This window comes from Nomia melanderi, chromosome 3 (assembly GCF_051020985.1).
Source record: "Nomia melanderi isolate GNS246 chromosome 3, iyNomMela1, whole genome shotgun sequence".
NCBI classification, from domain to species: domain Eukaryota; kingdom Metazoa; phylum Arthropoda; class Insecta; order Hymenoptera; family Halictidae; genus Nomia; species Nomia melanderi.
In genome coordinates this window covers 13,575,559-13,587,328 of record NC_135001.1, presented here as the reverse complement: position 1 = coordinate 13,587,328, position 11,770 = coordinate 13,575,559, and the positions used below count along the sequence as shown (strand labels likewise).

The window sequence follows — 11,770 nt, the reverse complement described above, 5'->3', positions numbered from 1 at the left end:
AAAGTTGATGTTTTGTATTTGCAATATTTTTGTTATTTGAATTTCAATTTTAACCTTAAAAAACGCCGATACCTTACCTGTTAATTAAAACAATAAATGATACGCAGTGCATACAGTTATATAGCTATAATAATAACAACATAAAGTGGAATATAAAACATTTAAGTTGATAGATTAATGTTTTCATTGTGATATAAGTACTTAAACATCATATAAACGAATCACTAAATTTATTTAATTTTTTAAATAGTATTATAAATCTTTTATACTTTTTTTTAAATATTAAGTTTTAGTTGCCTATGCGGTATGCATTCCATGTATTTAATTTGTGTATACACATATACAATTTTATATTGCATGCATGCTAAATGTATACATTACATATATATATTAATTCATTACGTATTTGTTACATTAGTTACAATACTTATTTGTACATGTACGTGCGCATACATGCACTAAAATTATTTATAAACAAGGTAACAGATTCCATGTTTACAATCCTAAAAATTGAACATGTTTGATATCACAGATATTAATTTATTACATGTATTATGTTATACTTATTAAAGGAATTATCATATTTTATAATCAAATCTGTAATAACAAACATGAATACAATTTCAATGTAACATTTTAGAACATTAATAAAATACATGTAAGTGCTTTTGTAAATCTCATGGAAAATTTACTGACAATTAAGTGAATATTTACTATACGCGATATGTACAGAAAAATATGGGCATTTTATGAGTATCTAGGATAAAACATGAAACTGTTATTTGTTTATAATATAATATACAGCATATTAATAGTTTAATATGTACAATATTTATTATTAAAATGTTCAAGCCTTTTCATCCTTAGGCAATATCATTAACACGTCGTAGAAATCATCAATAAGTTATTTTCATTAAAATGATTATAATTTTATCAATCTTAAGTTCAGAAACGATCGAAATTATTATTGAAGTATACTGGTAGAATAAGCCATACATATAAATTTAAAAAATCTTTTCTGTTAAAATAGAAGTTTATAAAAATCATTTATAATGTTCGTCGAATAAAATATCAAAAAGTTGTAAAAATGAAAAAAAAATAGAATTTAACTTTATTATAGTTATTTTGGCATCTTTATTTTTATTTTACGCTATTAATATTTTATTAGTTATATATGTATAAATTTACAAATCATTGATATTTTCTACGAATTTCATTTTTCCGATTTCAATTGCGATGCATACGACGTATGAACTGTAAGTCGAGAGAAATCAGTTCCAGTTAAAACTATTAAAAGAATTTTATGGAAAATTAACAATATTTTCAACATATTTCACTTATCGTATTTGTAGACTCTATATTGATGTTACTTAAAAAATATATATTATTACTGAGAATAAAAAGAACCAAAACATCTTGCATCATCATACTAGATTTGTTTTGATGGTTCCATACATAATTCATTATTACATTTAACAAAGCATATCTGCAATTATTCTTGACCAAAACCTTCTGTTTCTTCAATTGCATAATTTAACTTTTCTACTAACTGTTCATAGCTTTTATATGGTGGCAAATCCAATCTATTGAAGCATGTATGCGATCTCGGTAACCACGTGTCTTTTCCTACTTTCTCTATACAAAATCTTTGAGGTCCATTACTCCCTAAAAAATAATGATTAATTTAATAGTAAACATAACAAGCCTCTAGCATAAAAAATTCTACTAATTATTAAAATTTAATATTTACCCATTAATTCTGCAAAACCTCCAACAGGTACTCGACAAGTGCCCGTCACAAATTGTAAAAGGCGAGCTCGTTTTTCACTATCCGTTCTTGTCACAAACTAAATATTAAATATATAACGGCATATGATAGTAAATACATTAAATGTGCAAATGATAAATATAATAATAAATATAATAACAAACCTGCCAAAACCATAAGATTTGTTTACTATGACGTGTATAATGTCTGTAAATTGTATTACGCTGCCAGTCTTCCACATCTATTTCTTGCATTCCACAAAGCATAAGTTCTAATTCCCGTTCATCAAAATATTTTAACCATTCTAATGGTACAACTGAATTGAAACCTTCCAAGAAAGCTTTAGTTTGGTCCTCTATACCTCTTGTCATTCTCCATTCTGTCATTAACCTTATAATAACAAATAATGTTAATACATATAAAAAAAAGTTCACTATTAGAAGTCCTTAAAGAATAATATATTAAACATAAATAAAATTTTTAAAGTAACACCTGATATACTCTTCTTTATTATCTTCGATAACTCTGATTTTATCGCCGCCTTCTTTCAATTCATGATGTATAACTTGACCAAGAATTTCGAAATCAACACTGTAGTATAATTCGAGGCCACATTCATCAATATTATTTTCTTTTATCCACACTAGAGATTTATAGAATTCTGGATCGATAGATTCTATATCTTTCATAACTAACTTTTTATTTAGCATACGTTTATAAAATGGCATAGTAAAACCACTATAAATAAATCTTCCATGGTAAAGAGCCTGTAAAAATATATGTTTTATTAAATATAAAGTTGAATATGGTACTTTTAACAATAAAAATTATTAATAGAATACCATTGCTATAAACCTCCCAATAAATTTAAAGTACTGTAAGTGGTCAGGATTGACGTAAGATGCTGGATTAATTTGCAAGCTGTAATTACTTTTATTGGCATATTCAAATAAACAGTACATTGGATTTAACACTTCATGGCTTAATAAGAAAAACCATTCCCTAAAAAAATAGAATAAAAGAGTTATTGCTTATAACTTTAACAATCACTATATCATTAATTTACGAAATTTTACCTGGATACACCCCCATAATCCAATCCTTCCTCTCCTTTAAATATTATGTATAATCTACGCCTCAATACAAAAGCTTCTGCATTCATTATTTGATGATAAGAATCTTCAAACAATGTTTGTCGATTAACATTAATTTTAATATGATTTGCCACTGCATTGGTTTGACACAAAAAACGGAACTGTGATAATTTCCATCGAAATGATCTTTCATACGCTCTTGGAACACGATAAATACCTTTTGCCCTACATAGTCACATTATAACAATAAACTGAATCATTAAGTAATGAAGAAAAATAACTACAGATAAATGAAAAGAACTAACCCTTTTGGTGCACCAGGTCTTGGGTCTTGGAATGTAGTTGTTTTCGTATTATGATCTACAAAGTATCGAACTCCATCTTCGGTTAATCTTATTTCCCAACCATCTGGCAATGGTGGTTCATCGATTCCAATTTCTTGACCTTGAGTTCTAGGATCCTCCCACTGAGTAGTACGATTTTTATGATTCACATAATAAACTCTTCCCTCTGGTTGTTTACGTCTTTCCCATCCAGCAGGTAATGGTCCCAGAGCATCATCATCGTCAACTGTAGACATTGAAGGTCCTGGCACAGCTGCTTGACTTCCATGTGCCTATATACATGAAAATTAACTTTTGCAGATTTCAGAATTAAAAGAGAAATATTAATAAATATTTATATAGTAAAATAATTTGTAATACGCAATGTATCAATTATTACTTACTTGTGGATAAAGGAACCGTTGGTTACCTTGTTGTACCACATGTTGTCTTTCACCTTGCCAATGTTGGAAATGTTGTAGTCTCTCAGTATTCGGTCTTTGCCATGTTGTACTTCTTGTATTATGATCCACATAATAAATTCTACCCCTTGGATCTCGACGTACTTCCCACCCTAATGGCAAAGGTTGTGGTCTTTCCCAAGATGTACTTCGTGTATTATGGTCAACATAATATCTAATGAAAAATATATTAAACAAAGAAAAGATTTTTATATTTTATATTCTCGTAGAATGTAGAAGTTTCAACAAATTATTGAAATGAAATAATAAGTGATATATATATCATTTTTTAAAGTGATATAACCTTCTTCCATATATGTCGTATCTCATTTCCCACCCAGGAGGTAAAGGTTCTTCAGAATGATTTGAAGGTTCAACTTCAGCGAGTATTATCGATGATCCAGACTGAGCAGTTGGCTGACCACGTGCCATCACAGTTTGTCCTGTTAAAGAAGCTACACGCTGCACCACTAGGGAATTCGAAGGAGTAGTTGATGCAGATGTTGTTGATTGTTTTGGTCGGACAACCCTACGCCTTTCTGCAATAGGTACTAATGTAGACTGCTCTGCGCGCGTCATTCTACGACTATCTGGCGCGTGAAATCCTGAAGACTGCTCCGAATGAGATGCACAAGATCCTTCTGGTAATGTGAATGTTGCAGATTGATCTGTTGGAGGTTGATCTGTCCTAGGAGTTACACACGCATCTACTATAGGAGTAGAAAGTTGATCAGATCTTATACTTCCAAAATTATCTGAAAGAGGAGTAGTTAATAATTGTTCTGTTCTAGAATTGCGTCCACTAGATGTGGATTGTTCTGTTCTATTATGCGAGCGTATATCTGCATTGGTTGTTCCTAATTGATCTGATCTGCATATTCCAACTGCTCCAGACAGTGTTGACTGTTCTCCTTGTGAAGTATTACGACCTTCTGAGACAGAAATCTTTGAAAATTGATCCGCACATATAGCAATTCTTCCATCTGCTGTTCCAGGTGTAGGCGTATGTTCTATTCGAGATGCTTGACGTCCATCTAACAAAGACATTGCATGATGCCCTGATAAAGAAGCAACAGATTTATCCATAGGTGACACTACATGTCCATTTGATAAAGAATTTGATGCTACAGGTTCAACTTGTTCACTATTCTTATCAGTATTAGGTTGCTCATTTCCAGTATTATAATTAGAATTATGGTAAATATTTGATAATCCACGAAAAGCAGATGATGCAACATTTTCAGCTCCATGTAATCTCACGCGAGCACGAACTCCTCCATTAAGAATACTACGATTACTTGCAGTATCATTATTTTTAATGCCTAAAATATAGTTACTTATGTTTAAATGAAACATTTACTAATCAATATTACGTCTAGAGAAATGTACTGGAACTAAATTACATAAAATTCTCTTTTTGTATTGGTAGTATTTTTTTCTTCTACAACTAATATTTCTCTGTATAATGTCTCTAGATTTCTTTCAACAAGTTCCATTTCTTACCATCAGGAGGTGTACATTGTGTCTGACATGGTGATTCGTTAACACTTAACGATGAAACATTTGGCATATTGATCCTTAACCCATCAAATACTGTAATTAATTCTCCAACCTTGCATAACTGAGAATCATGTTTATTTTCACTCATTAAATCAAAGGTAACTTCCATATTTTCCAATTTTCCATTGTAGTGAGATAACACTTCAGAAAGATTTATTTTCTTCTCTCCTATTAATGTATCTTTACGAAATGTGCTATGATCCAATAAACGAAAATGTAATTGAGAATATGGTGTTACAAGTATTGTAAATTCTTCATTCCATTTCGGTTGATATGTAGACTTTGAAACTTCTGTTTTTCTAGGGCTTTTGTCATCAACAGAAAATTCAATATATGGATTCGGTTTTAAGAATGTTGAACTTTTTAAGATAGCGCCCTCAACTAAAACGAAATTTTATCAACAATTAATAAATATCATACATGTAAATATTAATTTATCAAAGCAAAGTTATTAAAAATTCTAAAATAGATAATAATTCAACAGTTTCTATGTAAACTTCAAGTTTATTAGAAATATATAAAAAAGTATATAAAAAAATATGTAAATATAATAAATGTGTACTTTAATTATGTCTTTTACAAATATATATTACGACTTACTTGTAATGCTTAATTGGTGAAAACCAGATGATGCCACCTCTTCTTCACAATGGGACATTGTGAAAATTTAATAAAATAATTTATACAAATTCATAATTTTTGTACATATATTATTTTCTCCTGAAATATATAGCATTTATGAACATAACTATTAATATGCATCTACCTTCACAAAGTTATCAATATTTATATTAAAAATACACAAACAAAACGAAAATAACATCATCAGATAAGATTAAATAGTTATTATGAAAACTTGATAAATATTGTGCATCAGTAGAGAACAATTAAAATTACTAAAATCGCTCAAGAATTGCGACAATTCGATCATACGAATGTCTAAACTTTAAAAACGTAAAAAAATTCTCTTAAAGATGTTTTCTTAAAAAAGTAAACAGAAATATGACGTCCCTTTAGAAAATCAGAATTATATAATTAATACTAAATACATATAATATTACACGAAATAACACATGCAAATGTAAAGTAATTATTAAAATTATCAATATCAGATTTTTAAAAAATCTTCTATGATCATTAACTTTTTCCAATAATTGAGTAATAGACACAAGTGACGAACGAATAAAGTACAATACGTACGGATACAACTGAAATGGATTGTTTCAAATGTGTCCAATTCCAATACATTGCCTGTTCTTTGCACTATTAATAATATTACTTGAAAAATCCTTCAGCAACTATGATTTTCGTTTTCACGAAACTTCTTTATCAGTAGGTCACCATCTTTTCATACGTCAAAGGTAGAAATCTCGTAATATGCAAATCACTAGGTAAACTAGATATACCTCCGAACACAATATGTTCTAGTCCATCCCACTCTTGCTTGCCGACAGACACTAGGAAAAACGGCATTCCCATCTATAATACGAGATCCTGTGGCACAGATCATAGCGCCACGCGCACGTGGCTATTGTTGGTATTCAATTCATTTGTTTTTTATACATATAGTAACACTGGTACAAAAATAATATTCTATAAAGTATTTATAAACTACAAATAAATGCCGCCACGGAATGCTTATTTCAATATTTATTTCATTCTTAATCCTAATAGTAGAAGTACCGTGTGATTATAATTACTACTAATAAATTCTATCAATGGATAAATCCACATTTAAGATATGTATTTACACTGTCCTCGATAATAAGAACAATACAAATTTTCACTAAACAGTATGGGTAATATATTAAAAACGAAATAAATTCTTCCATTATTATTTTTTCCATACACGTCCACCGTTAAACATGTTTATGAAGTGACATAAATAAACATACATTTTAAGATATAGTCGATGCAAGTATTTCAGATTGAAAATACTATTTTTATTATTGCAATGAAAATTGAATGTACTCTGAAAAAAAATTATTTTGAGATAGCCTATAAAATATTTTATATTAGCTTTAGTACAAGCCGAAATGTTGAAGAAATTTTGTTAGAATAAAAGTAAAAAATTAAAATGAATTCATTATTGACTATACAACTACCATGAACATGGTGTTATAATTCGTACCATAAATTCTTATGCTATAGATGCGAACGTGACATTTTGTAATATTACTCGGAAGTGGAATGGCCAAATGGTACTTAAATATCCCTATCAATAAATACTTCTATGGCACAAGCATATGTATTGTGTTAAATGAGATATGTAAATGTATGAGCAGTTTTTTGTTTGTTTTAATACTCATTTATAAAGGTAATGAATAAGAAAAAATAACATAAGATTTTGTGTGTATTTAAATAAGAATTAAACTTTTTTATAATAGTAGCAAACATGATTTAATTGTTTACAATGCAAACACAAAAGAGAATTAAAAGAACTGATTCATTATTGAGTATTCAAAATGAAGTACCTATCACAATATTGTTTCTATAAATTCGTAAAATTCAGGAGGTTCGGCAAGACGTTCGAGAGCAGTGAAGACTGCTTACCCCCTTATTGGTTGATATATATTGTTGTCCTTCTGTTAGAAGTCTTCTGAATGCATTACGAGACGATAACGATAGGAGCAAGACATTAAAAGTGTTATAGAAACACAAAATTACGGGAGGAACACTGTACCTAACTTTGGTAACAATGTAAACAAATTTTTGTTTAAGAGAATTCTGTATTTATGTATTATTCTATGATATATCACGTACAAAGTTACAAACGTTTATAATAAAATTGTGTAAATTTGTATGGTAAGTTAATATTTCAATATTTAAAAATGTTATGTTACAAAATGTAACAATGTTTAAAAATGTTATGTTACAAAATGTAACAATGTTTAAAAATGTTATGTTACAAAATGTAACAATGTTTAAAAATGTTATGTTACAAAATGTAACAATGTTTAAAAATGTTATGTTACAAAATGTAACAATGTTTAAAAATATTATGTTATAAAATTTATAGAATGTCTTTCCTTTTTTTAAAACTGTCACAACATTATTTAACTTAAATTTAATATATAATAAAATGTTATAGAACAACACTAATATGATATAATATCATATAATAATATAGAATTGCAAATTAATTATGATTTTATGAATTGTTAAATTATAATTTTAAAAAAGTAATTTTTTTTAATATGTATAATCAAACTTTATTTTTAGATAAGTCACAATGAAGTTTACCCAAGTATTGTATAAACAACATTTGGGTAGAGCAATACGATTATTATGGCAATTACAGAGAGAAAGAAACATAATTATAACAAAGGCAGAAGAAACTTTAACGTCTATGAGTGTAGAAATACAAGATGCAACGGAAGTAGCTAAATTACCAAAAATCTTTCAAAAGTAATAATGTTAATATTGACTTTTATTTCTTCCTAATCTAATTAGTATGAAATATTAATATGGAACACCAAACATATTTTTGAACTATTGATACATTTATATTATAGTTGTATTTTATAATGATTTTTATTGTTCTTAGACTTGATCTGCCTCCTCTGCCTTGCGCAGATCCAAACTGGAAGGAGAAAAGTTGTTTAATATTCAATGAACATAATCTTTTACAAGAAGGTATTCCACAAGCTTGTTTATTAACAAAAACATTAAAAATTGATGATGAACTTCCAATAAGAATAATAGACTTGGTCACAAACGTCCCAGAACATGTAGACAATTTAGTAAAAAGGTATGATAATGTTATGATATTACATTGTGTATAACAGTATTGTTAAATATTGCATGTAGATTAATGTTTTAAAATTATCTATTTAAAATATTAGAATTGTTAACACATCCACCATATATGATGCATACCAGAAAACATTACCAAAACTGAAAGATCCTAATAGACCAAGTTGGGTATTTCCTAGACAATATGGCATTACAAGCACAAGGAAAATGTGTGTATAAATTATTTAGTCCTATTTAATTCGTATTTCCTTATATTTACATCTGCATTATAAAATGAGGATTTTCTTGTAGGCACAATATAACATATAAGTTTTTACAACTATGTGAATCATTATGTGGATTCAACATTGTCCAAAATCGATCAGTGATACGTGATTCACCTTTATCTATATGCATAGGTATGTTGTTTAAAAGAGTTTATTATTATTACTGTATGTATATTATATTTTATTAAACACTTTATATAATATAAAAATGTAACTAGTATTTTAGGTTTTAATTTCTAATTTTTTATAGTAAGTGATCAATTTTATTAATCAATTTTATATACATCATAATTATTTATGAATAAAAATTAGCTTTTCCTAAATTTTAGATAATGGACCAGATCTTCTAAAGTTTTCCTTTTCAATGGATTTAATAACATCATTACTACCTTTAGCACCAATAGCTGATGTAAATACAAATAAGGATCAAGATATGCCCAATATATATCCATTACATTACACTATTGGTTTAACAGAAACAAATTCTTATGATACTGTTGATATATGCCGTAAGTTTTGTTTGAACTTTACACAATATAGGTGGCTATAAAATTAAATGTATTGTTTTGTATTTTATAGCCTTTACCACAAATTCTAAAATAAGGAATATTCACACAATTTTTGTAAATCATGACCCAGAAAGGGTAAAAAATATAACAGAATTGCCAGTTATGGAACACCAAATTCATGCCCGTTCGTTGCTAGCATCATTTACAGCAGCAACAGTTTACGCTCGACAAAGATTTGGGCTAGATATTAAAGAATTGGCAGAACCTGTTGTTATACAATGTATTCAGTCAGATGGACAACATTTTCATTTTTCTGTGTATCAACTGAATACATTAGATATAAATGGTATGCAGGGAATTAAAAATTTCTGGTGGACAGCACCAACATTAAAATTATATGAAAACGCTGGATATAAAGATGGAAAACCTTGTTGTGAAGGATACAACAATGAAGTATTTAAGAGATTTGTTGCTTTCTATAAAAATACATAAATTAGGAGGAACTTTTATTAATAAATGTTACTAAAAAACTAATCAAAATTTTCTTCCTACAATTAATTCTATACCTTGAAGAAACTTATTATATTATTTTCAAAGTACGAAGTCATTGTAAAGTTATTTTATTCTTTATTCTTCATCTTTTGCATTATACACACATTAAGTAATAGCTAATAAATTTTCAAAAAGTGTGGTAACTTGCGCATTTACAATAATTTCTTTTTGTTTTATTTGATTGCGATGATTATATGATGGTTTTATTAAATTATTTAATGATGTGTAAGGTTTAGTATAAAAATATACATGACATAGTGCCTAAAGTAATAATGTTTCTAATTAAAACTATTTGCAATTTTTAGATTTATTTTCTACATTTCTTGCATTACTCACTTCATTAGCTGTTAAACGATTTGACGAATCATAGATAAGTATTTTGCTTATAAGATCAATAGCTTCTGGTTGTGCATCTTCAATGATATTTTCCCATGTTATTCCTTTATGATAAGGAAATGTAATTTTATTATAATCAGGTAATGTACTTAATTCAGGCCAAGTTTCTGGAGTAGGTGATCCCAAATATTTTAACACTATTGCTAGTTGCTCAATATCTGTTTCTCCCTACAAGTACAATATACTTATAGAATTTCAATCAAATTTAACCTGAATTCTAAACACGCATTGAATCTCACTGGAAATAATGGTGATTTATTAAGTAATTCACCAAAAATACAACCAATAGACCACATATCAATAGCCGAGGTATAATATCTTGCCCCATACAATAACTCTGGTGCTCGATACCATCTGGTAGCAATTTGATGAGAATATGGTCTACACATATCTGTCCACATTAATCTCCCCAAACCAAAATCTGCTATCTTTAAAATACCCTTTTCATTTATTAATAAATTTGCAGGTTTCAAATCCTAAGAAGAATACTTTTGTACAGTTAAGAAATGTATACACTACACAAAAATCATTTTATAATTTATGATGAAATGGCTATTACTAATTTTATTAAAGAAAACAACCAAGATTTCGTACCCTATGTATTATATTTTTTTCATGTACGTAAGCAATACCCTCTAAGATCATCTTCATATACATTTTCACTTGAACCGATGTTAATACTATTTCATTATCTTTTATTATTTCCCATAAACTTATTGGCATATACTCAAAAACCATTATAAAATCCAGACCAACTGGGAAAGCATCTAGCAGTTTTATAATCTGTATTAAAATAGTTTTTTTATATATAATTTATGAATTTCAAGAATATTGAACATTTTAATACAATAAATAAAAAATCAAATATTAATAAAGCAATTAATTAGCATACATTATGATGTTTTAATTGTTGTAAAATCTTTATTTCACGCATGATAGACGTTGATATACTATTTTCAATATTTTTTAAAAGTAATTTTTTTAACGCAACATGTTTATCTGCTACTGTGTCGTATGCTTTTAAGACTATTCCTTGTGCTCCTTCACCAATTTTTTCGATAATAACATATCTCTCCATATTTATT

At 28.0% G+C, this 11,770-nt stretch overlaps 3 protein-coding genes across 12 annotated transcripts; 1 reads left to right on the top strand and 2 right to left on the bottom strand.

Moving 5' to 3' along the window:
• Positions 1-7: 7 nt before the first annotated feature.
• Positions 8-6,721, bottom strand: Su(dx) (Suppressor of deltex). Its single transcript, XM_031990372.2, has 12 exons — positions 6,407-6,721; positions 5,807-5,926; positions 5,150-5,587; positions 3,951-4,968; positions 3,590-3,821; positions 3,168-3,478; positions 2,845-3,087; positions 2,611-2,770; positions 2,261-2,535; positions 1,933-2,158; positions 1,751-1,847; positions 8-1,665 (listed from the first exon to the last, which is right to left on the bottom strand). The coding sequence occupies exons 2-12, from the start codon at positions 5,862-5,864 to the stop codon at positions 1,493-1,495; spliced, it is 3,231 nt and encodes a 1,076-aa protein (XP_031846232.1). The 5' UTR covers positions 5,865-5,926; positions 6,407-6,721; the 3' UTR covers positions 8-1,492.
• An 87-nt stretch (positions 6,722-6,808) lies between these two features.
• On the top strand, positions 6,809-10,387 carry mRpL37 (mitochondrial ribosomal protein L37). 10 transcript variants are annotated; one of them, XM_031990397.2, is made up of 9 exons: positions 6,810-7,120; positions 7,358-7,523; positions 7,799-7,898; positions 8,429-8,614; positions 8,754-8,957; positions 9,052-9,171; positions 9,254-9,360; positions 9,558-9,737; positions 9,808-10,387. In XM_031990397.2, exons 4-9 carry the CDS (start codon positions 8,439-8,441, stop codon positions 10,227-10,229), a joined length of 1,209 nt encoding a protein of 402 aa, XP_031846257.1. In that variant the 5' UTR covers positions 6,810-7,120; positions 7,358-7,523; positions 7,799-7,898; positions 8,429-8,438; the 3' UTR covers positions 10,230-10,387. The 10 variants fall into 10 exon arrangements, with proteins under 10 accessions (XP_076222142.1, XP_031846257.1, XP_031846255.1 ...); XM_031990395.2 differs by having other exon boundaries at positions 6,811-7,120; positions 7,799-7,906; positions 9,808-10,384; XM_031990392.2 differs by having other exon boundaries at positions 6,812-6,999; positions 7,594-8,011; positions 9,808-10,383.
• Positions 10,388-10,394: 7 nt separating this feature from the next.
• On the bottom strand, positions 10,395-11,763 carry LOC116432914 (cyclin-dependent kinase 20). Its single transcript, XM_031990411.2, has 5 exons — positions 11,578-11,763; positions 11,280-11,468; positions 10,925-11,161; positions 10,626-10,853; positions 10,395-10,550 (listed from the first exon to the last, which is right to left on the bottom strand). Exons 1-5 carry the CDS (start codon positions 11,761-11,763, stop codon positions 10,395-10,397), a joined length of 996 nt encoding a protein of 331 aa, XP_031846271.1.
• Positions 11,764-11,770: the final 7 nt, after the last annotated feature.